A 27,571-nucleotide genomic window follows, 5' to 3' on the forward strand; every position below is an offset into this window, starting at 1 on the left:
AGAATATTATTTATTTTGCATGATTTTCTCTTTAACCCCTTATAGAATAAAGCATTTTCCTTTTGATTAAGAAATTGCCTTCTCCTTTCAAAGATGATGGTATATACAAAGACTCAATGATCTTGTACACAGATCAATTGTTCATGCATGAATAAGAAGTGTGTGTGCACCACATAATTCTTGGCTATAGTAATAAACAGTATGTGTTTATGATGAGCTTCTGTCTGAACCATCAATCAGCAGAGATCTGCTTGACAGCCTTTAGAATACTGTCTCTGGTCTTTGCCACTGTCAATCCATATATAATTAATGGCTTTATTTCAGAGTCTAAACTACAGCTAACCTTTTCTTCACTGTGCATATTTGGAACCTACTGCCTGCTGCTTCTTGAACCAAATAGCAGGGAGCAGGGAGACATGGTCAGATCTGAAAAACAAAATGTTTGTTATCAGTGCTGCCATTCTTCTCCCTCTAGAATGACCGAAATCACTGTAATTTTGTACATTTGGCCCAAGCCCCAGAGTTTTTTCAGAAGGCAATAGAAAACCACCATCAAACGGAAAAGCAATTATAAACCTCACCCCTCCTGTCTCGCTGACATAGAGAAGAACGGAGTAGGAGATAGCAAGGCTCTATTGCTTTGCTTTCTTACATCTTGCTTTGAGATCAGAACATCTGCAGTCTCAGTTTCGAGGCAACGGATGCAGTTGTAACTGTGTTACCAGTAGAAATGAGGCTAGTGGAATTCCTTGTAAGAAGTAGACTGGTGCAAGCAGCAGCTTCCATTCAAGGTAGCCTGTTAAGATAAAGCTACACACAGGAGAGGACCTTGCCTAGACAGAAGCTTTGCTGCCAAGATGCTGCTACTGTTGCTTCTCTTTCTTCATGTGGTGTGCAAATCAGGCATCATGAAGTGCCCCTCCAATGACCCCATCCCTGTCCCACATGAGTGGTACCAACCAGGGGAGCTCCTTGTTGGTGGAATTTCCTCTCAGATCATTTACAACCTTCATGAATTCTTTTTTAAAGAACATCCTTTGAAGGACTCGTCTAAGGTTCCACTGTAAGATTTTTTTCCCTCCCTTCCTGCATCCTAAGAGCGTAGCAGGCTGACAAATCCAACATGGCTGCTTCTTTTGAGGAAGGTGGATGAGTAGGGGAAAGAGATTCAGCTGTGTGGGGAAGATAAGCGATGTCAATGTGTATGCCGAGAGATGTACAATTTCTTTTTTTTAGTAGATTATATTTATAAGGGTGTAAAGCTAGAAAATAGAGACAACAAAAATTCATAAATCAAATCCAAGAGACTTTTTTTTTTTAAAGAGAGCATTGAGGAAATCTGCAAAAGGCAATGCCGATAACAAAATCTGTTTATAGAGTTATGAATGAGACTTTGCATTTTAAAAAATACATAGTAACAGCAAAGGGGAGCTCTTTGTTGATGGGGGTTCCTCTCACATCATTTATATTCTTTATGACTTCTCTTTCAAGGTGCATATCTTTTTTTTAATGAAAGCATTCAAAAATGTGACATGATTAAGAGGAATGTACAGTTTCATGTGGACAACTTGTATACAATTAGTGTTTCTAAGGGACATGCAGGGCAATAATGTTGCTACTCCTAGCATGAGTATATCACAAATATTATTTGGGCTAATTAAATGCAACCTAGTGCAGCGACATGAACAAAAATTAGAGGAAATATTAGAATGGCCTAATATAAATTTCATGTGACAGAATTTTCCTGTAAAACAACTAACTCTATTTGCAGTATGGTGACAAAATTCTACCAGCATGTCTTGGCTTTGGCATTTGCAGTAAGTGAGATCAACAGGAATCCCAAGATCTTGCCCAATGTTACACTCGGGTTCCACATCTATGACAGCTACTATGATGTGAAGATGACCTATCGTACTACTCTGGACATGCTGTTCAAATTACATAGATTTGTCCCTAATTATAGGTGTGATATCCAGGAAAGCCCAACAGCCGTTGTTGGGGGACTTGGCTATGATATCTCCTACCACATGGCTGACATCTTAAGTCTCTACAAAATCCCTCAGGTAGGAAGTACACAAATCTCACACCCACAGTGGAGAACCTTCCCCATTACCTTTTTTATTTTCCGTTATATAGTGTGCCTACAGCTAAATTTGTGGGCAGAATCCTACCAGCCACAAACAAGTATTCTGAAATCGAGAAGATTGTGTTCTTGTTATCAGATATTGATAATCATGTATCCTACAGTGTCTCTCAGTTTGCGCTTGTAGCCAAGAAAATTAGATCTAAGGTGGTTTTGTGATTCCTGGGATAGCTTGGTATACTGTACTGTTTTACTTAATTCTTTTAAACTGTAATACTGTAAAACTCTTTTTTAGCTGATGTGATGTATAGTTTGGAAAATTTATGACGGCCTATGGCTATAGACAATGAATTTACTACTACTACTACTACAAATCTCACAAAATACAGCCCTCATTATCCTGGATGTCACTGTGTGGTTGAAATGAAGACGGGTATATTTGATACAAAAAAAAATTCCCCTCAAAATATCACACTTCCAGAATTTGAGAAAATCACTCCAAATTAACCTTTGAGTTTCCAAAGTAATAAATTGTTAATAAATACATTTCATAAGCACACACATACACACCCATTCTTCCTGCTCTATTTCTAAAATATCTGCACATTAACTTGCAGCTTACATATGGCTCATACAGGCCAGAGAGAAGTGATACAACACAACCCCCTTCCTTTTACCGTTTGGCACCAAATGAAGCGCATCAGTCCATGGGGCTCATCCGGTTACTTCAGTATTTCAACTGGATATGGGTCGGGCTTTTTGCAGTGGATGATGACAGTGGAGAACATTTCATGCAGGCTCTACAAGAGTTGCTTTTGCAGAATAAAATTTGTTTGGCCTTCGCAGAAAGAATCCCAAACCACGGTAACTGGAATATTTTGGGTGACCTTGCAGATTTAATCTCAAAGATTTATTTACCTTTCATAGACAGCAAAGCCAATACCTTTATCATGTATGGAGAAACTAGGACCGTTGTGAAGCTGATTATTTCACTGTTTCTAGGAGATTTTCAATATAAGGAAAATCCATCTTATAGCAAGGTGTGGGTTATGACAGCCCAAGCTGATTTTACATTATTAAGTACTCAAAGGGCCTGGGATTTCGAATTCTTCCATGGAGCTATTTGCTTCACAATAAGCTCAAGTGAGCGTCTAGAGTTTCAGACATTTCTTCATGCTGTAAAACCACAATGGAGTGACAGAGATAGTTTTCTCAAGGAGTTTTGGGAGCAAGCCTTTGACTGTACATTTCCTAATCAGCAAGAGCAGAGGAAGCTTGATGGCACATGTACTGGGGAAGAGAAGCTGGAGTGTCTTCCTGAGCCTCTTTTTGAAATGCATATGAGTGGCCACAGTTACAGTATCTATAACGCCGTCTATGCCGTAGCACATGCTTTGCATGCTGTGCCTTCATCTCGATCGAATTACCGAAGAGTGGTGAGTGATCAAAGAGCTCAGCTGCAACATCTCCAGCCTTGGCAGGTAACATCTTTTTTGGAACTAACAGATGGCAAAAAGTTGAGATTCTCCTAGAGAACTAATTGGGGAAATAATGTCATACCCACACCATTCATTGACAAATATTTGTGGTTCACAGTTCATGTACTACTCTATGGAAATTTTCATGTGTAAATGGTCAGCCTTCTATCATTTCAAAGCTGCATGTTTTTGTCATGGTTCTAGATGATACAACATAAAATTGTAGTTAATTGATGGTACTTGGAATTATCAGCACAAAAACTCCAAAATGCTGCTCTGTTATTTTTCTTCCAACTAGCTCCACCCATATCTTCAAGACATTGCATTTAATAACTCAGTTGGAGATTATATATCTTTTAATAGCAAGTTGGAAATTGTGGCTGGATTCGATATCACAAACCTGGTCACCTTCCCAAACAAATCCTTCCATAGGGTGAAAGTTGGAAAAGTAGATCCCAATGCACCTGAAGGACAGGAATTCATCATTCATGAGGATGAAATTGTGTGGCACAGAACTTTTAACCAGGTGGAGATTCAATGATCTTCTAAGTAGGCATTTTCAATATTTAGAGGGACAAATTGTGAATGGAACTTTCCTTAGGTGTAAAAACCATGAATTGCATGAACTGGCTCTATAACAGTAGAATCCAATTTTGGCATTCAAGAACCTGAGAGGGAATGTTGGGTTTTCTATACTTTCAAAATATTGAAAAAAAACATTTTATTTTCAAGGAAAATAAATGTCCTGTGCCTTCAGTGAGATTTTCGAGAGAAACGGACAAGGTCATGTATTGGACGAATCACTGGGCTAAGTTAGGCAATTACTCTTCTGTGTTTCATTTAAATTCTGTGGTGGTGGAGGAAAGTGCTGTCAAGTTGTAGATGGAGGGGTTTTCATACCAAGAGACTACAAGATGTGGTTTTCCATAGCCTGCCTCTGCAACCCTGATCTTTCTTAGCAGTCTTTCTCCTGATTACTAATCAAGGCTGACCCTGGTTGTTGTGGATTTTCAGGGCTGTATAGCCATGGTCTTGGCACTGTAGTTCCTGACGTTTTGCAAGAAGCTGTGACTGGCATCTTCAGAGGTGTAGCACCAAAAGACAGAGATCTCTCAGTGTCACAGTGTCTCTCAGTGTCAGCTCTGTGACACTGAGAGATCTCTGTCTTTTGGTGCTACACCTCTGAAGATGCCAGTCACAGCTTCCTGCAAAACGTCAGGAACTACAATGCCAAGACCATGGCCATACAACCCGGAAAATCCACAACGACCATCGTTCTCCAGTCATGAAAGCCTTTGACAATATAAGGCTGACCCTGCTTAGCTTCTGAGATCTGATGAGGCTAGCCTGCACTATCCAGGTCAAGGTGAATTTGAATATACCCGAGCCAAAATTAAACCCCAGATTAGTTGTTTTAGGTCAGCTCAGGGATATCCGAAATGACCCCAAACACTCCCAATATCATGTGAGTAAAGGAAGTTTATCTCTAATGGTCAAACATGTTTTAAGGGATTATATCTGGGTATCCAAGGCTGAATTTAACTTCCCTGCAGCCATGAAGCAGCTTTGGGCAATGGCTGTTAAAAAATAAAGGAGACCCCAAAATTCCTCATAATTCCTCCGCAGAGGGAGGAGGGTCTTTCCCTACTACATTCAAGCCATTTCTCTGTGCCAAAATAAACACAGCGGAAAGGCTTTCCCCCTGTTTTTTCTGCTCAGCATGGAGCATTCTGTGCACATGAAGAAGGAAAAGCAGTAAAAACCTGGATGTCTAGCTTGACCCTGAGTTTCATGAGTATTCTGTTTCAGGGAAGTGCAAGAGTGGAGAGGGGGAAAAAGGGGAAGCTGGCCAGTCAAACAAGTGTCTCTGTCACTTTAAATGCTGAATGGACTAGAACTCCCTCCTAACAGCCGATGTTGAGGGCAGATGGACAGCCAGATCTACCACCACTAGAAATAATGGGGCTGTCATTTCCTATGAGAAATAGAGAGGCCAGGTCTACAAACATATATTGGCTCCATGATCAGGAAAGTAATAGTAAATTATTAAACATTTCCCCCCCTCCTATTCTACGTTTTGTTCCTATATTACTTTATTTATTATAAAATAATAGTTAATCCAGTGTTAAATTCCTTTCATGCTTTGATAGGTTCTTCCCATTTCTGTATGTAACGCCTACTGCCCCCCTGGTTCTCACAAGGCAAAGAAGGAAGGGGAGAATTTTTGCTGCTACAGTTGTGTTCTGTGTCCGGAAGGGATGGTTTCAAATCAGAAAGGTTGGTCATATTGTGCATCCCGCCTTCCACCAAGGAAAGTTACTTAGTTCAAAAGCAAATGTACCACGAGGTAACTGTGTCATTTTTTCAAGTTAATTGACAGGACCATCTATCGGGCAGTATCAGAGCACAGTGTGCATGCAACCAACCATGTGTTCTGCCTCATTTTTTCACAAAGAGAAATATGAAGAAGCAAATCAGCTCAAACCCAGGGCTTTCCAATTCTGATATTTCACTCATTCAGGAAAAGTACATCAAGGGATAAAAAATCAAGCGGCATACATGGGTGTGCATGTCAGTCTATAGTGAATGATCCAATTGGGAGTAGACATAGTTTTAAGGGTCTATTATTTAGTTTTATTTAGTTAATTACTTCATTCATCCTCACCCTTTTGTGCTGAGAATCAAAGTTGATGTGTCAGAAATACATGTTGAACAGTAGACACTGACATTAACAAAACAGAGATGACTGTCACTAGTTTTACAGTTATATAACTTGTGACTGCAAAAATGTGAGTATCTTAATATATGACAAATTCTGTGTGTGTTAAAGGTCTCCATATTTAAGTACTGATTAAAAGAAGAAAAGCCACCTAATTCACTTTTTAAAAATATTTTACCAAAGTGGCATATAAAAATGAAAATTAAGGTTAAAATTGTTTTCTATCACTGTGCAAGCTAATATTTTTAGACTATAAGATCTTTTCTCGTGTATTCTGTGCAGTGCTATGGAGACTCATACTCGTCCCATAAATCTACCAAAGACCTTCATTAAAACTGAATGATAATAATTATAATAATAAGTGATAGTGAGAAAATATTAAGACTCCTTTTAAATTCCCTGATGAAAACAGCAGTTAAAATTCTGCATGACTAATGTGTCCCCCCTGATTCTTCATCAAAGGAGGAGGAAGAATAGGGGGGGAAAACCTACCAAATGTTAGAGGCCAAAATACAACCATCATATATTAATAAAATGGAAGATATGCTCTGGATCATGTACATTTTAATTCATATTCTATTTATGTGTGTATTTAATTGAGGGATTTATATGCCACTTTTCCACATGTCTGATGTGGCTTACAAGTGAAAAAAATGGGTTACCTCCTGCAATCTTCTTTCTCTCATTTTCACCCAACTCTCCTCCTTACTACAGCCCTTGTCCCACAGGGCTTTCCTAATTATATGTCCTATAACCCCCATCTTAGCTTTCCGGGTGGAAAAAGGATCCCTCCTTTTTTAACCAGCATCAAAATGAGTTGGATCCAATCTGATCCCATTCTAATATAAAACCAACCTAAATACACCACTTTTATAGATTGGCTTCTTTTACTTGGCAAATAGTATAGAGTCCAGAAGCACCTTTAAGGCTAACCAACTTTATTGTACCATAAGCTTTCAAGAGCCACAGATGTTCTATTTTTGCATAGCAGGGTTGTCTCCCCCTTCTGTCTCTTTCCCCATCAAATGATGCCTTGAGAATCTTCTTTCAGTCATTTTTGAATTTATCACTTTATCCCTTTTTTTCTTGGCAGACATGAGCGCCTGCATCAAATGCCCAGGAGAGCTCTATCCAAGTAATGGCCATAATCAGTGCATTCCTAAAGTTATAACCTTTCTGTCTTATGAAGAACCTTTAGGGATTACTCTATCTTCAGTAACTGTTTCCTTCTCCCTGGCCACAGCCTTGGTGCTAGGAACTTTTATTAAGCATAAAGATACCCCCATAGTCAAAGCCAACAACAAAAATGTCTCCTACGCTCTCCTCATCTCCCTCCTGCTCTGCTTCCTCTGTTCTTTCCTCTTCCTTGGAAGACCAAGCAAGATGACCTGCTTCTTCCGACAAGCTGCTTTTGGCATCATCTTCACCGTGGCTGTTTCTTGTGTCTTGGTCAAAACCGTCACTGTGGTGGTTGCTTTCATGGCGACCAAACCAGGATCATACATGAGAAAGTGGCTGGGGAAGAGTCTGACCATCTTCATAGTCCTTTCCTGCTTTATTATCCAGACATGCATTTGTACAATATGGCTAGGAACCTCTCCCCCCTTCCCAGATTTGAACATACAGTCACTGGCTGAAGAGATCATAGTAGAATGTAATGAAGGATCTGTTCTTATGTTTTATATTGTTCTGGGCTATTTGGGACTTCTGTCCCTCATTAGCTTGTCTGTGGCTTTCCCAGCCAGGAAGCTGCCAGAAAGTTTCAATGAAGCCAAGTTTATCACCTTCAGCATGCTGATGTTTTGCAGTGTTTGGTTGTCATTCGTTCCAACCTACCTGAGCACCAAAGGGAAATACGTGGTAGCTGTGGAGATCTTCTCTATCTTGACCTCCAGTGCAGCATTGCTTTTTTGTATCTTTCTCCCTAAGTGCTACATTATTGTGCTGAGGCCTGAACTGAACAAGAGGAATCAACTAATAAAGAGAAACAATTGAGAGCCTATGTCATCTTTCATGTATTTTGTGTACTAAATGGAGACATCAATAATACAGAAGGCAGGCTACAGCTTGGGTTCCAATCAATGTGTTCAACATACAGATTCCAAACAAACACCATGTACATGAGAATATTTCCTATGAACAAATACTGAAAACAATCCATGTATTTTAGTAATTATACTTTGTGAAAGTATGAGTTTAATTATTAATATGGTGGCCAAAGTCTTTGTTATTCAATGTACATGTCCTGAAGTTTCTAAATATTTCAAGAAATTCACCAGATGGCTCACTTTATCATAGTATGATTGTAATGAACTACTTTGACTAAAATAAATATATGAAATATGCATTATCTCTGTGTGAAGTATATATTTAATAATTGTGGTCTTCTGAGTAGGCCCAGAACAAAGTAATAATAATAATAACATTCGATTTATATATTGTCCTTCAGGACAACTTAATGCACACTCAGAGTGGTTTACAAAGTATATCATTACTATCCCCACAACAACAATCACCCTGTGAGGTGGGTGGGACTGAGAGAGCTCTGAGAGCGGAACTACACGATACGAAATTCGCGTGAAGGACACGCAAAAGAACTAGGTCTGTTTGGTCTTACTGTCCCATGTATCTTGCTAACTCGTGTCTGATCTTCTGCTCCCTGCACGTTTACGTATCTCAGAGCGGCACGAGTAGTCAATACCATAGAGTCGCCAGTAAGGAGCAGTGATCCTGTTGTGAAGTGGCAGTAGGCTTCCGGCTCTGTGTCCTAAAGCACGTGATATCACAGATCACATTTTTTCCACTTTCCTTTCACCATTTCATCTGGCTGCCAGAGTGCTGTTTTCTGCATCATACAGGTAAGTGTGGAGACCCACTGAGGCCGCTGCCACAAGAACAGCTGTCACAGCCCCTTCCCGCTGCCCTTGCCCTCCTCCTGCCACCGCCATCCTGCCTGCCCGCCCCGGCTCTCTCCTCCTCCAGACCTGGAAGCCTACTGCTGCTTCACAGCAGGATCACCACTCCTTACTGGTGACTCTATGGTATTGACTACTCGTGCTGCACTGAGATACATAAACATGCAGGGAGCAGAAGATTGGACACGAGTTAGCAAGATACACGGGATGGTAAGACCAGACAGACATAGTTCTTTCGCATGTCTTTCATGTGAATTTCGTATCGTGTAGTTCCGCTCTCAGAGAGCTGTGACTGACCCAAGGTCACCCAGCTGTCTTCAAGTGGAGGAGTGGGGAATCAAACCCAGCTCTCCAGATTAGTATCCCATGCTCTTAACCACTACACCAAACTGTGCTTTGTAAAGATATGTGTGAAATAAATGTATTAGATGTGTACATAAAAAGTGATAGGAAAAACTGTACCCTTCCCTCCTCTTTTGTAAGCAGACATAGCTAGGGCAAAAAGAAAAGGACCCAAGGCTTAAATGAGTATCCTGCCGGGCATTTGAGTAAATAAAAGAAAGAATTTAACTAGGTGATTAAACAGGAAAAACTGGTTTGGATACTGGAAAAACACAATTTCCAGTTACATGAGGACAATGTGTTTGATTTGATTTGATTTATTAGATTTATAGACCTCACACCCCTGAAGTTTGCCACATGTTGTGCTGTAATGATTAACAAAATAAAGACATCTGATTGTGGAAGCATAACCTGCCAAGATTGGGGATCTTGAAGTTGGATTGTTTTTCCACCTACAGTTGCTCTATGATTAGATCTAAAGGTGAACATGACATTCAAAACATGGGCCACTACACAGAATGTATTCTAGGTAGTGTAGCTGGGGCCACAAATGTACATTTCAAAAACAGGCCCCAGGAAACTCTCCAGCCTGTTCTCTCCAGTACATGTCCCAATGTCTTTCCTTGGACCCTGGGAATTTGGAAATGAACAATCAAATGCTTGCTCAGAGGCACAGTTGAGAAAGCCATCTCCTTGTCTCCCATTATGATGTAAAAAAATTTCAGGAACCCAAGAACCTTGTGAAAATGAACTATGAAGGAAAATGCACTCTGAAAGAAGTCAAAATTCAAATTCTTGGGAAAGCCTGATGAAGTAAAATCAATTTGTGTTGTCATAACCTATACTTCTTTAAAGTGATATATTTTCTGAATATCCATCCGTTCCCAGAAACAATGGCATATTCAATATTATCATGGTTTTTGATCCACCATAAGGAATTAAGGTTATAGTTTTGCTGAATGTCAAAGGTAAATATATATCAGAATTTTCTTTAGAAATGTTACTAGAGGTATCTCATTTGGATTGGTTTGGGATTTTTTTCTGTGAAGGTTGAGCAGATCCCATTTTGGAAAATCATTGGCTCCAAAGTCTTCAGGAAATGTTCTCCACTGTCTTTATCTGCAGCATAAAGCTGAACCCACGTCCATCCAAAATGGAGAAGCAAACAGATAATCCCCATATTCTGATTTATTTTATTTATGTCCCACCTTTCTCCCCAATGGGAACCCAAGGTATCTGATATAAATCTCCTCTCCTCCCTTTTATCCCCATAACAACCTTGTGAGGAAGGTTAATCTGAGAAGGTGTGACTAGCCCAAAGTCAAAGAGCGAGCTTCCATGGCAGAGGGGATTCAATCCATTATATATATTTATGATTTAATGACTATTATATATTTAACATTTTCTCCTAAGTAGCTGCTCTCTGCTGTTCATATTAGGCCTCAGTATTATGATATAGCATTTTGGAGAAAAAATGCAGGCCAACAACCCAGCAGTGGAAGCCAAGATGGAAAAGATCTCCACAGCCACCATGTCTTTTCCTTTGGTGCTAAGGTATGTTGGGACAAAGGAGACCCAAACACTGCAAAAGACCAACATGCTGAAGGTGATGAACTTGGCTTCATTGAAACTGTCAGGTAATTTCCTGGCCAGGAAAGCGACAGTGAAACTGATGGTGGCCAGGAAGCCCAGGAAGCCCAAGACACAGTAAAACATGGCAAGGGATCCTTCGTTGCATTGCACTATGATTTCTGCAGTCAATGTGTACGCGTCCAAATCGGGGAATGGGGGAGATGTACCCAGCCAAACAGCACAAATGCCTATTTGAACAAGGAAACAGAACAAGACAATAGAATATGACAATCTTTTCCCCACCCATTTTCTGAACATATTTCCTGGCTTGGAGGCCATAAAAGCCACCACCACTGTAACCGTTTTTGCCAAGACAGAAGAGATAGCCATTGAGAAGATGATGGCAAAAGTCGTTTGTCGGAGGAGACAGGTCACCTTGTTAGGTTGTCCAATAAATAGCATGCTGCAAAGGAAGCAAAACAGGAGAGAGACAAGGAGAATGTAGGTGAGGCTGCGGTTGTTGGCTTTCACGATCGGAGTATTTCGGTGCTTCACAAAGATTGCAAGTACCAGAGCTGTGATCAGAGAAAACAAAATAGCCGAACAAGCTAAAAATTTCCCCAAAGTTTCTTCATATGAAAGAAAGTTTGTCATCTTGGGGACGCATTGATCTTTCCTCTCATTTGGATGATAGCCTTCTGAACAACTGACACAGTGATCCATGTCTGAAAAAAGGAAGATTGGCCTGGTTTAATGCCACAACAATTGTTCTCCAAAACAAGAAGCGACTTAACTTAAAACTCCCTGCCCACTGCTTGTAATGGTAAAAGACCAAATGCAGTTCCGACACAGATTGAGCGAAGTGGCTCCTGTTGTGCCAGCAAGACAGCAGAAGAGCTCTCTTGGATCTAGCTGTGGTGACAGCAGTAGCAGGCCAAGTCATTGCCATTGCCCATATATAATCCACTTAGACGCATTGGTGTAGCTAGCACGAAACCAAAGATTTTCATTTGGATTTGTCTTGTTTGCAGACCTTCAGATACGTGGTGTGTAACATACCAAGGAAATAAAAACATACAGCATGACTCACATCATGTAATGTGGCACATTGCAAGATGTGATGGGAAGACTTCCTTCTTCCACACACTGTCTCCAAACAATAGAAAAGAACAAGAGTCCAGTACCACCTATAAGACTAACAAAAATTGTGATAGCATATGAGTTTTTGTGACTCACACCTCACTTCTTCAGATATAGCCAAAGGTTCTGGGAACTGGCAGGCTCCAGTAGTGAGTACTAGTACTCCAGTACTAAGAAGCAGGAAAGAGGGGGGGGAACATGGGCAAGTTACACCAAGGAGATTGGGCGGGGGGAGAACAGGATCAGGAGGAGTCAAGTCCAGCTGCTACATCTTCTCTTACGTACTTGTAAATCAAAAGGTTGGGGATGGGAGACAGAGGAACAGGAGGCAGAGGAATGGGAAGGCAGTGAGAGGAAAAGCTCAATAGGCAGGCCGAGGGAGTTCCTCTGCTCTGGTAGGAGGAAAGTGTGTGGGGTGCAGCTGCCAAAGAGGAGGACACGGTCAGATAGGAAACTGTCAAGAAAGTCAACTTGGCCCCAGGAGAGGAACATGCCAATAAAAGGTTTTCAGGGAACAGCACAGCTAAATGGTGAGGCAAGAAGGTGAGGAGAAGAAGTGTCATGAGTAGAGAATAGGTGGAGGAGAGAAGCCCTTGGCCACCTCACCTCACCTCAGTGTTCCTATAAGGAAGTCCACTTTGCTTCTCTTTTGACCAATGCCAATGACGAGCATTAGGTGGCAGTATGGGAAGACTGAGGGCCAAGCTACAAGTGACAAATGACACTTGAACGGCAAGTGTATTCCTCCCTGTTCACTTGCCCTCCACGCAATCCACTTGCCGTTCAAGTGTCATTCGTCACTTGTAGCTTGGCCTTCTGTTAATAAGCTAAAATGAACATTACGGTGCCAGAAGATCTTCCTGAGCCAAGTGTCTCCTGGTGCTCAGCTTTGTTTCTGACCACAAGTGGCCTCAGAGGAGGAGACCAGCGAAAATTCTCTCCAAAAGTTAAATAGCGGACAATCCCTTCGTGAACATCAGCCTATTTGCAAATTTAACACAAGGTGAAATTATTTAAACAATTGCATTTTCTCTCCCCCGCATCTAACCATGTGATCTTACCCTAGCCTTGAAATTTGTTTCCATGCATTGAGGTGAATTGGTAGGTTGTAATATGATTAGGATGGCAGTTCATACCCTCCTTTCTTTAGAAAAGACCACCTCAATTCAACCTCCCCGATCCAGTTGGTTCTCTTTTTATGTATGTCTAGGTATTTACTGCCATTCAAAGCTGCCTAAATTCCTCCTTCGCCTGATTACACATCATCACACCAGTCAAATCAAATTCTCACGTATCTATGCTGGCAGAATCGTTCTGTTCATATACCAGCACACTTGTGGTACTCTTGTAGTATATGTAAATCATACTGTTCAATATCATCCCTATGAAGATCCCTCTCCAGAGCTTTAAGAAAAACAATTCCATACAACTGGAGAAATGCTGAAGTGTTACCCAAGCAGGATTAACATTGGGGCATCCCCCTTGTGCATCACATGGAACACATGCACCTTTGGGCAACCTGTCTTTGGGACCATTGTCTGATGTGTACCATGGTCCTAACTAGGGCAGTGATTCATAAACAGGTAGATAAGGATAAGCAACGAACCAACAGGACATGTTACACATCCACCTTTATTGGGGAAATACTGCACAGAAATAAAGATGGCAAGAAACAGAATGAATACCAATGCAACACACATGCATGCACACACACACACACTCACACTCACAGAGTTGATATGCAATCAAAATCTATTACCTAAGATATGATGGTGATGGCTGACTTACAGCAACCTCTGCTGGGGTTTTTGAGGCAACAGACTAACAGAGGTGGATTACCATTGCCTACTTCTGCAACCCTGGACTTTGTTGGAGGTCTCCCATTGAATTACTAGCCAAGGACAACTCTGCTTAGTTTCTGAGATCTGATGAGATCTGGCTTGCCTGGGCTATCCAGCTGAGGGCATTATCTAACAGTGCAATCCTAAGTAGAGTTACTCCAGTCGAGGCCCATTGAGTTCAACAGGCTTAGACTGGAGTAACTCTTCTTAGGATTGCACTGTAAGATATCAAAGTTCTAGAATGGCATTGCTAAGAGGGGGAAAAAAGAATTCATATGTGCCTGCTCATGGCGAGGAGAGGAATCTGAGATGGACTCAAGAAGAGAGAGGAAGGACATGTAACGATGTTGTGATCCCAGATGATGATTGGGGATCCAGAGTTTAAAGAAAGGAAATTAATTGTTGGTTCAGAGGCTGAGGACTGCTTAGATTCTTGGTTGAAAGTACTGTGCAGTGTCATGGGGCAGTAGAACTTTGTAGATCCTGCTACAAAGTTACCGAGTAAATCAAGGCTACTTTTCAAGGTCAATAATTGTATTTTGTTGTGCATGTATGCCTTGGAGATTCTTTTGTGAATTGGGCTGTTCTTATTTCTAGTCTAGAAGGTAACTCTGGACCTTCTGAATAGACTGTGGCTGACTAGATTGGCTCTGAGCATACCGTTCCCACAGGACAGTCTGCTTCCCTATTCACATGCAGCAGTGCCCAACAGCTGCTGGAGATTTCCAGGGACCTCAGATTAAATGCCTGATCTCTAATTCATCTGTACCTCAGGCCTCAGGAGATCCCACTCTCAGGAGACTTGTGATCAGCCTGTGTATGTGTTGTGGGGGTCCCAATGACCATCCATCTTGGTGGGCTTCAGTTGAAGGAAACACATCCCCCCTCCCAAATTGGAAAAAAAGGACCTTTAGCATCAATTAGAGGTATTCATGTACTATCAATGAGAGGTATACAAGTACTGAAGAGAACTTACTTCTTGCTCCCTTTTAACTTAGATAGTGGACAAAGAGTCCATGGCCTACCTTCTTGGTCTGAGATCCTCCCTTCAGGACACGGAGCACAATCATAGCAGCAAAATTTCTCCCCCTCTTTCTTTTTCTTACTGAAACCAGGATGGCAGTGCTCATTGCACAGAGAACATGGAGGCACCTATACTTGGACATATATGAAGAAATGAGGATTTCAAAGATATTGAGAAAATTATTGCTTGATGCAGGATCTTCAAATGGTTAAAATCAGTTCTCCAATAGGTCAAAAATGTTCGGTTATCTAACGGACCAAATATTGATGAAATAGTCATCAGGTCTATTACCTAGCTACTTACAATAATTACAAAAAAAAAAAAAACTTAAATAAGTTAATGTTTATTCCTAAAGCATAAAATTATATTTTTTTCTAAGTGAGCAGATGCCTATAGGACAAACAGTAATTTGCTCACAACCTCACCTCCTGCCCTGAATGAAAACTGGGGAGGTAGTTTTGGCCATACCCTCTTTGGAAGAAATGGTGAACGAGGCCTATTGGGAGATTTGGTTCTTAGGTGCCTAATCAAGTATCTCAACCAGTACAGTGAGTATTGAGTAGCTTGTATTTAAAGACAGCTCCACTTCCTTTGTCTGGATCCTCTTGATGTTACTCTCCCTCTAAGATTTGGCAATATGTTACCAGTTGGTCATTTGGGACTGAAACAAGGTACTATTAGATTGGCTGTCATTTATTGGGGTTTTGTTAATGTGGCCAGAATCGACTTCTTTTCATCTGCTTCATACTGTCTAAAGTGGTTTATTAGCTTAAAGGTTAGGTTTTGAATGGCTGTCTGGAAACTCTGGGGCATCTGGAGATGTTCCCACCAATCCAGCTGCTTATTAGCATAATGCCGTGGGTTGTATAAGGAGGGAACCAGTTTGCTGCAGTAGATAACAGCAGCAGGACTCTAATCTGGAGAACTGGGTTTGATTCCCCACTCCTCCACTTGAAGCCAGCTGGATAACGTTGGGTCAGTCAAAGCTTCTCGGAGCTCTCTCAGCCTCACCCACCTCACAGGTGATTGTTGTTGTGGGGATAATAATGACATACTTGGTAAACTGCTCTGAGTGGGTGTTAAGTAGACCTGAAGGATGGTATATAAATCAAATATTGTTGTTATCATCATCATCATCATCGGTGATCAACAGCACCACTGTTTGCCACCTATGGTTGAAGGGGAGAGGAACGGGGAGAGCACGACTGAACAAGTGAGACCCACATGCAGGCTGGGAAGAAAACAGCCACAACTTTATTAACACAACAAAACAGCAACAAGGTGTATTGGCACAGCATGTAGATCAGATCCCCCAAAATAGCATTGGCTGACCCGCTTGCCAACCGATGACCCCAAGCCCCCCCAGCTCCTGGCTGGGGGGGGACCAAAGAGTGGCATTAAGGGGCGAAATCACCCTTTGGTGATCACCCCTGCCACCTGGGAGAGAGAATGCCCCAGCAGCCCCCGAGCTGGGCATGCCTTCATAACACCCTCCCAAGATTCCTTATGGGAATCCCCTCAATGGGGAGCCTGAGCCTGGGGCCTCAACTCCCCAACAATGGGATTTGATCCAATGCCCATCGCCCACAAGTTGTGACGCTTAAGAATAAAGCATAAAAGACAGGGTGAGGTGGGTGGGTGTGGACCAACAGAGCCAGAGTGAGAGGCGACGGCTCCAGCCGCCGGCTAAACACCCAGCCGCTGGACCTGAGGGAAGACTGTGGCTCTGAGGTCTGCTGCAGGCTCCGCCCCCTTTCAGCTCTGACCCTGGGCCGGCCATGATTGGGCAGCCCAGGTTTTGAACCAATTGGCTGTGGGCCCGCCCGGGGCATGCCAGGCAAGCCCGCGAACATGGCTGCCGCCGCGTCCCTCAATCCTTCTCCCCTGCTGGCAGCACCAGAGCCCCAGGTAAGTCTGGAGCTCTCATTTTGTTGTTGTTGTTGTTTAAGCCATGAAATGTAAAACATGACAGCATTACAGAGCTGTATCCACAGCCAGAGTAGGATGGCTTTTCAAGCAGATTTTAATTGATGTAATCCCTACAATCTGGGGAACAGAGATTAAATAGAAGTAATATTCTTCTGTTCTCCTCATTCTGGGAATGGGGGAAAGCAGTGGACAGGGAGGCCTCTTTTGCGCCTGAACCACCAATATAATTTGAAGGAGAGGCAGACCCCCTAGTAACTCATAACAACCAGCCATTCAAGACTTAACCTTTAAGCTAATAAACTACTTCAAACAGACAGTATGAAGTCGATGAAATGGTGGTTCATTCCGGCGACTTCAATAGAACCTCCCTGTGATATTTAGAACCAACAGTTTACTCATGAGAACCCGGCAGAAAGGTTGATGGAAAATACCCCTCCATTACATACATACTATGGGGTTTAACAACTTTCCTGACCTATCCTATTGAACTTCCTTATCTATGGAACAGAACCCATCATTTACAAAACAAAGGAGGTTTAAAAACCTCCCTCAGCTATCATAGCCTCAGTGGTGTGGCTGCCAGAGTGTCTGAGTGGGATCTAAGAGACCCAAATTTGAATCCTACCTCAGTCATGGAAACTTGCTGGGTGATCTTGGGCCATTTATAGTTAAATGTAACTCACAGGGTTGTAGTGAGGGGACAATGGAGGACAAAAGAATGCCATGAGCTGCTTCCACAGGCAGGTAGGGTGGGAAATATCCCTTCCATTACAAAAGATCTCTCTGAACTATCAGAGCCAGTGTGCTGTAGTGGTTAGAATATCAGACTAGGATCTAGAAGATCCAGGTTCGAACCCCATCTCTGGCAAGGGACCTGCCAGAGCTTAACTGACTTCACAGGGTTTTTTGTGAGGATAAAATAAAGGCCAAGAGAACAATGTAAGCTGCTTTGAGTTCCCATTGGAGACAAAGGCCACGTTATGGCATTTCTTACAGAACTAATATTGAGGATGACCTCTCTTGCTCTTGCTTGATCAAGAATAGCTGGAACTCTTTTGCAGGAGGCAGAACTGCTTGTTCTGTATTCAAACTGTAGTTGACTGTCACATGTACAGCAAGTTACAGGATTGGTGAGCAGGCTAGGGTTGTTGTGGAGTGGGGAGGTTCTTTTTTCAAAATTTACTTTTTTAGATACAGCCATTGATTCATCTTATTCTTTTTTCTTTTACGAGCAGTATTTCTCTCTTGTTTCTCTTTCGTTTTTATCTGAAGAGAAATCACAGCACCTTTTTGTAACTTCAGCCCTTGCAATTGTTTTAAAGTTATACACCCCAGGGTTGTGCTCTAGCAGGAAGAGAGGAAGGCTTGGAAAGACACTGCCTGCCTCTGAGCATCTACAGAGTGAAATTCTGAAATTTTGCAGAACCTCCCTTTCTGTCCCTCCTCTCTTCCAGTTTCTCTTTGATAAAAAAGAAACTGACTCCAAATTCCTAAAAAGAGAAAAAGGAAAGGATTGTTGGAGTTTAGGGAGAAACTATTGAAAGAGAAATAAAGAAAATTTCTCTTAACAACCCAAGAGTGGGCATACCTCTTATATAAAGACTTTTCAGAAGATGCCCATGAGTTTTTAAGGTATGAGAAGAAGCTGAGTTCTGTTCCCAGGTGAGGGGACATGGTCAGGTGATTTGCAGGAGGCAAGCAAATAGAAGGGACTCGCTACTTTTTCTTATCCCCACTGATACTGTTTGGATAACTAGATTTCTTTATTTAAGTGATGGTGCAGTTATATTCCCACCTGAGTGAGTTCAGGGTGCCATTCTATCTTGTCATCTTGAATGGTGAGCTCTTTGCCTGGAGGAGCTTGAGAATTCACCCTTCCAACCTTGACTCTGACATAGGAGTTGTTTGGGAAAGTGATCAAATTTGTCACATCAAACTCAGTGGCTAATTCTCCATGTTCATTAAACACAATCTCATCTTTGACACTGTTGTTGAAAGAAATTGTTTGAAGCAATGAGTGGAGCTAGGAGGAAAAACAGAAGCAAAAGAAAATGTAACATGGGTATTTTTTGGGCTGAGATCTTTTATCCTTGAGTCTTAACAAATGCAGATGAAAAATGAAGTAAGTAAATACATGAAGTAAATAAATAAAATTTTGTTTTTCTATTAAGTAGAGAAAAATATTATTTTTTATAGCTGACATTGAGCAGCAAAAGACAAAGTAATATAATGACATCAACTGATGAAACCTGGGCCGTTTCCAGATAGCTTACCTGAATCCGCTCCATGCCGCAATGTTGTGGAGCCTGCCGGGGAAAACGCAAAATATCGCATTTTCTCGCGCGAGTTTTGCCCGACGTCGCATTTTTTTTATAGCTGACATTGAGCAGCAAAAGACAAAGTAATATAATTACATCAACTGATGAAACCTGGTTAGATCTTTGGTTAGAGAAGCAGTTTACAGTTTGATGGTGAAGATGATGATTAATTAATAACAACAGCAACAATATTCAATTTATATTCCACCCTTTAGGAGAACTTAATGGCACACTCAGAGAAGTTTGCAAAGTGTGTTGTTATTCTCCTCAAGACAATCACCCTGTGATGTGGGTGGGTCTGAGAGAGATCCTAGAAGATGTGACTAACCCAAAGTCACTCAGCTGGCTTCAAGCAAAGGAGTGGGGAATCAAACCCAGTCCCACACCAAATTGGCTTGAGAAGACAGGCTGTAAACTGAAAGTAGAGGCAATGCTTTGCATGTAGAAAGTCCAAAGCTCCAACCCAGGCAGGTCAGCCTAGATATCAACTTAGGAGACTGATGATTTATTCAGCATTTCTTGAATTCTGCTGTAGCATAGTGATTTAGTAATTGGGCTGCTGGTTTGAATCTCACTACTGCCATGAGCTCAGCAGGTCGTAATACACTCCTCTCAGCCTCAACCCTCCAGCTGTATTGAGGGGATAATAATAACACTGACTTTACGCACCACTGAGCAGGCTATAATCGTTCTAGAAGACCAGTATATAAGCACACTATTATTGTTAGTATTGATAGAATCGTGCATCTGAGACAATTTCCAAAATTACCAATAGATAAAAATATATAAATTCAATATTTTTATAACTTTACTTTACTTTACTTAAATTGAATTTTTATACCGCCCATCTCCCGAAGGACTCAGGGCGGTATACAGCAGAGATTACATCAACTGATCAGTACCTGATAACATCAGTACCTGGCAGAAAAGGGAAAGAATTTGAGGTTCTACTTGAGGTTCTATTGGCCAATGAGTGGATAAACACATTCTGAACAGATTGGGTTAGTCACACCATGGTTTGGTGTCAGCAAACAGACATTACCTTCCATGGTTCTACATTTAAAATACTCTGCCTTCTGCCATCCTCCACTGTTCTTTGGTAAAAAGTCGTTGTGCGAACGGCATGCAAGGCATGTGCCAAAACATGAACAGCATTATAGATACTGTAGCTGTGGCCAGTCATGCTCATTTCAAAAAAAGGGGTAGGGAGGTCTTCCAGGCTCTCCTCCCCTGTGCATATTTCATTGGCATCATTTGGCCCAGCTGAGTTTGGCATTATACAGTCAAATGCCTGCTCCCAGAACCCTTGGATGAAATGATTTTCGATTTTTCCCAACCAGGTTATATTTTGAATAAATTCTTGGAATCCTGGAGGCTCCATGGTGTGAATATTGCAGGAAATAGCACCGTGAAACATTTGCATATCATAAGACTTTTGAAATACGTTGAACGTGAAATCAATCTGGGCTGTCATCATCCATACTCTTCCTGCTGTTGCCTTCCACTTATACTGAGGAAACATTACAGGAAGTATTTGGGTTGTTAACAAGATCATGCCTTCCAGCCAAGTAAGAGTTGCAGTGTTCCCGTAAATCACAAGGGCATTGACGTTACTCTCCATGAAATCTGGAACATTTTTTTTAATTAAAACCATAAGATCACTCATGTTAGATGTATGAGCATTCTTATTAGCTCTTTTTGTGAAGGCTGAGCAGATTCCATTCTCAGAAAACAGAGACTCCAGGGAGTTCAAGAAATTGTCTCCACTCTCGTCATCGATAACAACAAGCCCGACCCATGTCCACTGAAAGTGTAGAAGCAACCGAATGATTCCCATATTCTGAAAGACTTCATTGGGGACCATGCGATAAAATAAAGGGGAATACTTTCTATCCCTTGCTCCTTCTTCGAATGACCCATATGAAACCTTTATAAGAATTGGAGAGATATTCAACGGAAAATGTATCTTAGGGCCTCCATACTCTTATTTTCTTATACTGATAATGATTTCTAATAGGATTTTTTTCTTATTTTGTTCCTTGCTTTTTATCCATTGGCATAAAGTGCTACTTAGGGCCAAGCTACACATGACGAATGACACTTGAACGGCAAGTGGATTGAGTGGAGGGCAAGTAAACAGGGAGAAATACACTTGCTGTTCAAGTGTCATTCGTCATGTGTAGCTTGGCCCTCAGATACCGAAAAAGAACCCCCTGGAATATATTCTCTATCTATCTATCTATCTATCTATCTATCTATCTATCTATCTATCTATCTATCTATCTATCTATCTATCATCTATCTATCTATCTATCTATCTATCTATCTATCTATCTATCTATCTATCTATCTATCTATCTATCTATCTATCTATCTGGGATGAAGGTCAATATAAATTCTTGATGAAAACCTGTTGTGCTTAATTCACCTTTTATTACTTTATTTTATCTATAATCCATTCTCCCTGCAAGCAGGCTTAGAGCAGATAACAACATAATAAAGATATATAATAAAATATACAATAAGAAACACTATTAGTATCATATAAATACTGTATAAAATACATTAGAGCAGCACATATTGCACCCCACATCTCAGACATCAGCATCAGGGTTCACAGGACAGGTCTAGTAAGTACAGGGTTGGGGGTACATACCCCACCCCACTGGCAGGAGGCCAATTGGATGGTTCGCCAGCGTCAACCACCATAAGCCTGGCAGAACATCTTTGTCTGCTTGAATAGTGTCAAAACTGTTTACTCAGAAGTAAGCAATAACATTTCAACCCTGTGAAGGATGTTCAGGATTGTGGCGTTAAGAATCAATGTCATTCTTCTTTGGAGTTGGTCTCATTGAAGTAGATCTCATGGGAGTGAAAAAGTTTATGGTTAACCTGTATATGAAGGAAATATAATTTAAGAGGCTTCTCCTAGATGTTCAGCTTCACCGATGGAGTTCCACAAGAGATATTCAGAACCAAAGAGAGAAATACAATGTTTAGGAAAAAAGAGGAAGACAAAAGACAAGAATTAGGAGGCTTAAATACATGTTGAATAGGTGCGGAATATTCACCATGCAGAAGTTTTTAAAAAAATACTAAATAATATCTGATTGAATACTAACAATATCTACAGGATGTGTTCTTATCTCTGCCAATCTGCCAAGACCAAACAATATCTTAGCAGTAGGAATGCAGCGCATGCTCTTCTCCTAAACCATTTAACAAATTCCAAGTGAATTGTGTGTTCCAACCAGGCAACCAAAGTATACATCAAAAATGGGAATTTCAATTGGTCTTTGCCATTTTCTGCTTTCTCAGTGGGCCATGGAATAGGCAAGACAACTTTCTCTGCAGCAGCCTTCCTACAGAATGACTTTTTCAATCATCACTCCTTTTTCAATGTGTCCCACTTTCTCAAGAAGAACAATTCTGTTGCAAACACTTCCATGCCACTCTTCACATGTTCCATGCACAGATACTGATGGCCATCCACTACTACTCTGCAACTCCACATATGACGACCTTCCTTTTCCCAGTAGCAGTTCTCCCCTTATTGTTCCATGCAAGTTATTACAACTGGTGGAGGAGGGCTACTTCTCTCTCTACCCCTCCAATTGTCCCTTTGTTCCTCTGTTACCACCAAACGTCGTTAGGTTCCAACCTTCACCAACCATTTGGACACTAGTGAATCTCTGAACATGTGCAAAGTACTAGCTAATGGCTGAGCAGTAGGTATGTAGGTGAAGACACCTTCTTGACAAACCTTAATCATATCAAAAGAAAGATTTTTATTGTACCACAGTAGCATATAAAATACAAGGAACACACTATATTTAGTAAGATAGAACACACCAAGCTAGCAGCAAAATAAGGAAAGAAAAGGAGTTCCTAATGTTTCATTACAGCACTTGAGAGTAATTAAAGCTACATTAGCATCCCTTCAGGATGGACATACACCCCTTTCAGAGAGTCATGGAGTGGAGGCAAGCCTCCGGTACCTTTCCCCTTTCTCCATGAACCACACAAGCAAAATGCTGCGGAGCTTTTTAAATATCGTCCTAGAAAGGGGGACCCCCACTTCTTGTGAGTTAGGAACAGCCTTCCTGACTTCATTGGCAGGCCACTCCAGGGCACACAGGGTGCACAGTTGGTTTTATGATGGATCAAAGATTACAAAAGCAACCATTTCTCCATTACCAGATGACCATTAGTACAAACATCTTAGGGTGTGAGTTTGATCAAATGGCTATGGACTGTCATCAGTGTGGCACCCTTATTCCTGAGAAGAGCTCCACTTTCCCAGGGCTTGGGTCAGAAAGGTGAATTAAAGGCAGCCTGATATGTAAAAGCCTCCTTGATATTCCCCTTAGAATGGCACAAGTGCTAACAGAAAGAAATGGGAAGAGGTCAGCAAAAATCCTCAGTGAACCAACCCATGGCTCATACCTGTGGAATCTTGTAAACTTGTAAGAGTTCTGCCATGCGTGAGGAGGTTTCAAAGTCAAGACCTCCAATTACTCCTGTTACTGGTTTCTGGATACCACATTTGTAGTTGGGGAGAAATCGATGTGATTTGAAGAACAGGTCCAGAGTGGTACGGTAAGTCATGGCTGCCTCAAAGTAGCTGTCATAGATGTGGAACCCAAGTGTGACGTTGGGCAAGATGCTGGGATTCTCATTGATTTGATGGACAGCAAAAGCCAAGGCCAGAATGTGCTGGAAGAACTTGGTTATCACGCTGCAAAAACAATGATTTAATCATATACATGATCACTATCCCCCATATTTATCCAGAGGGTTAAGACAACCACAATAAACCCATGGTGCTTGAATACAGTAAGCTTTAACCCTTTCTTCCCAGAGTGCTATCATGCTATCAGTCTTAATTGTCCCACCATCTGTTAATTTCCTTTATATTGCATAAGATACCAATGTGTTCTCTATCGGGCAAACAGCAAATTCAGGAGGATAATTCGGGATGAAGAGGTACGGGTGGATTAAATCCTGTCTCTCAATAGCCCCAGTCTTCATTGCCTCAGTGTGTCTGCATTTAATATCTTTTAAAAATAAGAGATATTCTAATGGCTGATCTTCCAATTCACATCTGGTTGGGACCAAAGTCCCCATAGAATCAAGGTAAACATGACCCTACTGTACAATATCTGTACGGAATCTTAAATGTTTTTAAAATAAATGCATGTTTTGGTCATGTAAAGATAACGAATCATTCAAATAAAGTCAAAACTTATTTTAGAGTGGTGAGGAAATTAGTCCTTACATTGAAGGGCCACGCAATTCCTGCGAAGGGTGTTTTTTGAAGGAAAGTATCGGAGACATAAGTTGGATGTGGGATGTTATCCCACCAATGAGGATTTCACCTGGCTGGTCCCACTCCTCTGGAATGTGAACGGGTTCGGTCATGGCACAGTTTGTACTGCATACTTTGTATAGCATGAGAGAGAGGAGCAGCAGTAGAAACATCCTTATCCACACCACACACAACAAAATAGCAAAGCTCCCACTAGACAAGAACTTTTTTCTTGTGTTACTTTCATCCATAGCATCAGTGAGCTTAGCAGGGACCTTTTGGAAACAAAGCTGGTTTCATTGCAGTACTATGAAGAGGAACTCAATTAATTTCTATTTACGTTTCCCCCCTGAAATCAATTTATTTTCCTCTTTAGGACTTTGGAATCCATTTTGATCAGAGAAATTCAAAACGCAGAGCAGAAAGGGAGGTTTTGCAAAATTTCAGCATTTCGCTTTGTAGATGCTCAGAGCCAGGCAGGGTCTTCTCAAGCCTTCCTATCTTCCTGCTAGAGAATCCATTCTGGGGCATATTGCATAGAACAACTGCAAGGGGTAAAGTTACAAGAGTGCACTGATTTCTCTACAAAGAAAAATCAAAAGTGGGGGAGGAGAAAACTGGAGAAATCAATGGCTACATCAAAAAAAAAAGGAGAAGAAACTTCCATCTCTATAGCAATGCTATTTCAATGGCACCCACCACTTTAAAACGGATCCTTTATCCATAGCCTTATCCAAATTCCAAACACTTCAATTTAACACTCTTTGAACCTGGATATACACCAAGGGAAGAGAAAAGAGCTGGACCTGACAGAGCCCTGCCTGTCTCTGGTTCCTAACCTGGGGTGTATTTAGCACCAAGGAGGGTTTGTATAAGCCTTTTAGACTTGGTAATTCCATTTTGTCTTTCTCAAAGCCCTGGAGTTTTGGCCAGATGAAGCAATTTCAGTACTGTATTTTGTTGATAATTGCAGGGAACGTAATTAGCAATTCTTCAAGTTTTTCCAGTTCTCGGTGGTATTTCTGGATACTCAAAGCAACATGTTTGTCAGGCCAGGCTAAAACTTCTTTTTCCTCCTCAACAGAAAAGTGACTGGCCTTAAAGTTCAAATGACATTTGCAGGAATTAAGGAGCACCCAACAGTCATATGGGGTTGTTACGTTTGACAATGGGGGGGGGGTATTGTTCAAATCATAACAGAAATGCCCCAACGGGCTTTCTTTCTACCTTTTACACACAGACATCTGAGGAATGTTCTCTAGAATCTCACATTTGACAGTATTTACTCCTTGTTACGAACGGTGTGTCTCATCTTTGATGAAAAGGGTACTATGAAATACACCCCTTATCATGTCCAACTTCTTTAAGTAATCTATACATCTGCAGGAATGTCTTAGGCCACTCTGTACAGTTTACTTTTCAAAACACAAAAGTAACCATCTGGGACACACAACGTCATCCATAGCATGTTCTCTGTTGCAATGTAGTGTTGAACTTAGACTGTTGAAATAGAAAGGAGTCCAGTAGCACCTTTAAAACTAACCAACTTAACTGTAGCATAAGCTTTCGAGAATCACAATTCTCTTCATCAGATGCATCTCCAGAGAACTGGAGCTAGTAATTTCCTTCAGCCTAAAGCAATACATACAGTTATTGTGAGGTGACGAAATAGAAAACCCATCCATGTATGCCATCCTTAGGTTCTTCACAAATGCAAGAAATGAAGGATTTTTTTTAAAAAAACACACGTATTGAGAGTGATCAAGCTGGAAGCAGTAAGGGAGACCTCCTGTAGTTCTGCTGTCCATTTTCAGACATTAAATTTTTGTCAAAGGGACAGGACATTTTTCTGCTCTCCCGTGGCAACCATTCATGAAATCCCTTCTCTACATACACCACAGCCTTTTCCCTAATCAAGTACTGAATTTGCAGGAATTAAGAAGAACCCAACAGTCATACGGGGCTGTTAAGTTTGACGATGTGTAGGGACGAGTGTTGCCAGGTCCGCTGAAAGCAGGGGGTGAGGTATCTTTGAGGGGTTCGCCAGTGGGGCACTACCTCATACTTGCACACTCCAGAAGACTCCCGTGTTGCACTGGGGATGATGTCATTCCAGGCATGATGTGGAAGCGACAGATCATGACAGGGGCTGATTCAATACAAATGAACCTCAGATGTAGTGTTTGTGGTGCCAGGGTTACCCAGTCCTGTAGAAGGTGCTGCTCTCGTTCCACTTCCTGGTGACTGGGCCCTTCAAGGGCATCATAGCAGAGGTCCTGGAGGTCTCCCAGTGCTCTGTGAGCTGATGCCTCCATAGCTTCCTGAAGAGGATGATGGGGTGGCTCAGGAGCATGTGCGCTTCCCCACCGAGGAAGCCAAGCTGGCCCCCATCCAGGCCAGCTTCAAGTCTGTGGAAGAGTTCCCAAATGTGGTGGACTGTACACATGTCATACTCTTCACCCCCTGGGTGGAGCACGGGGTCTACCATAATCGCCACTGCTTCTACAGCATCAGTGCCCAGGCTGCCTGCAATCACTGGGACATCTTAACTGAGGGCCAAGCTACAAGTGACGAATGCCACTTGAATGGCAAGTGGATCAAGTGGAGCGCAAGTGGAGGGCGAGTGAACAGGGAGAAATACACTTGCCGTTCAACTGTCATTCGTCACTTGTAGTTTGGCCCTGATTTGGTCACCAAGTTCCCGGGGAATGTCCACAATGCAAAGATCTTTGTAGTGTCTGGCCTGAACCTCCTCTTACCTATGTGGCCAGAAGGCAAGGAGTGGCTGTTCAGTAGGTGGCCTGGAGCAGGGAGATGCGGGGCGGGGCTACAAGAAGCTGACATCTCATTTCCTCACACAGGTGATGGGGGTTATCTCCCCTCCCATAACTGTTGACTCCAT

General features: G+C 41.7%; 2 protein-coding genes across 2 annotated transcripts; one reads left to right on the forward strand and one right to left on the reverse strand.

Annotated features, from left to right (window-relative positions):
* The first annotated feature begins 1,772 nt into the window (after positions 1 to 1,772).
* On the forward strand, positions 1,773 to 8,275 carry LOC129339942 (vomeronasal type-2 receptor 116-like). Its single transcript, XM_054994504.1, has 4 exons — positions 1,773 to 2,063; positions 2,701 to 3,564; positions 5,712 to 5,838; positions 7,374 to 8,275. The coding sequence occupies exons 1-4, from the start codon at positions 1,773 to 1,775 to the stop codon at positions 8,273 to 8,275; spliced, it is 2,184 nt and encodes a 727-aa protein (XP_054850479.1).
* Positions 8,276 to 10,932: 2,657 nt separating this feature from the next.
* On the reverse strand, positions 10,933 to 26,984 carry LOC129339943 (vomeronasal type-2 receptor 26-like). Its single transcript, XM_054994505.1, has 7 exons — positions 26,871 to 26,984; positions 25,621 to 25,766; positions 23,808 to 24,099; positions 20,404 to 21,288; positions 18,839 to 19,066; positions 15,116 to 15,242; positions 10,933 to 11,834 (listed from the first exon to the last, which is right to left on the reverse strand). The coding sequence occupies exons 1-7, from the start codon at positions 26,982 to 26,984 to the stop codon at positions 10,933 to 10,935; spliced, it is 2,694 nt and encodes an 897-aa protein (XP_054850480.1).
* Positions 26,985 to 27,571: the final 587 nt, after the last annotated feature.

Source organism: Eublepharis macularius, chromosome 12 (genome assembly GCF_028583425.1).
Source record: "Eublepharis macularius isolate TG4126 chromosome 12, MPM_Emac_v1.0, whole genome shotgun sequence".
Taxonomy (NCBI): domain Eukaryota; kingdom Metazoa; phylum Chordata; class Lepidosauria; order Squamata; family Eublepharidae; genus Eublepharis; species Eublepharis macularius.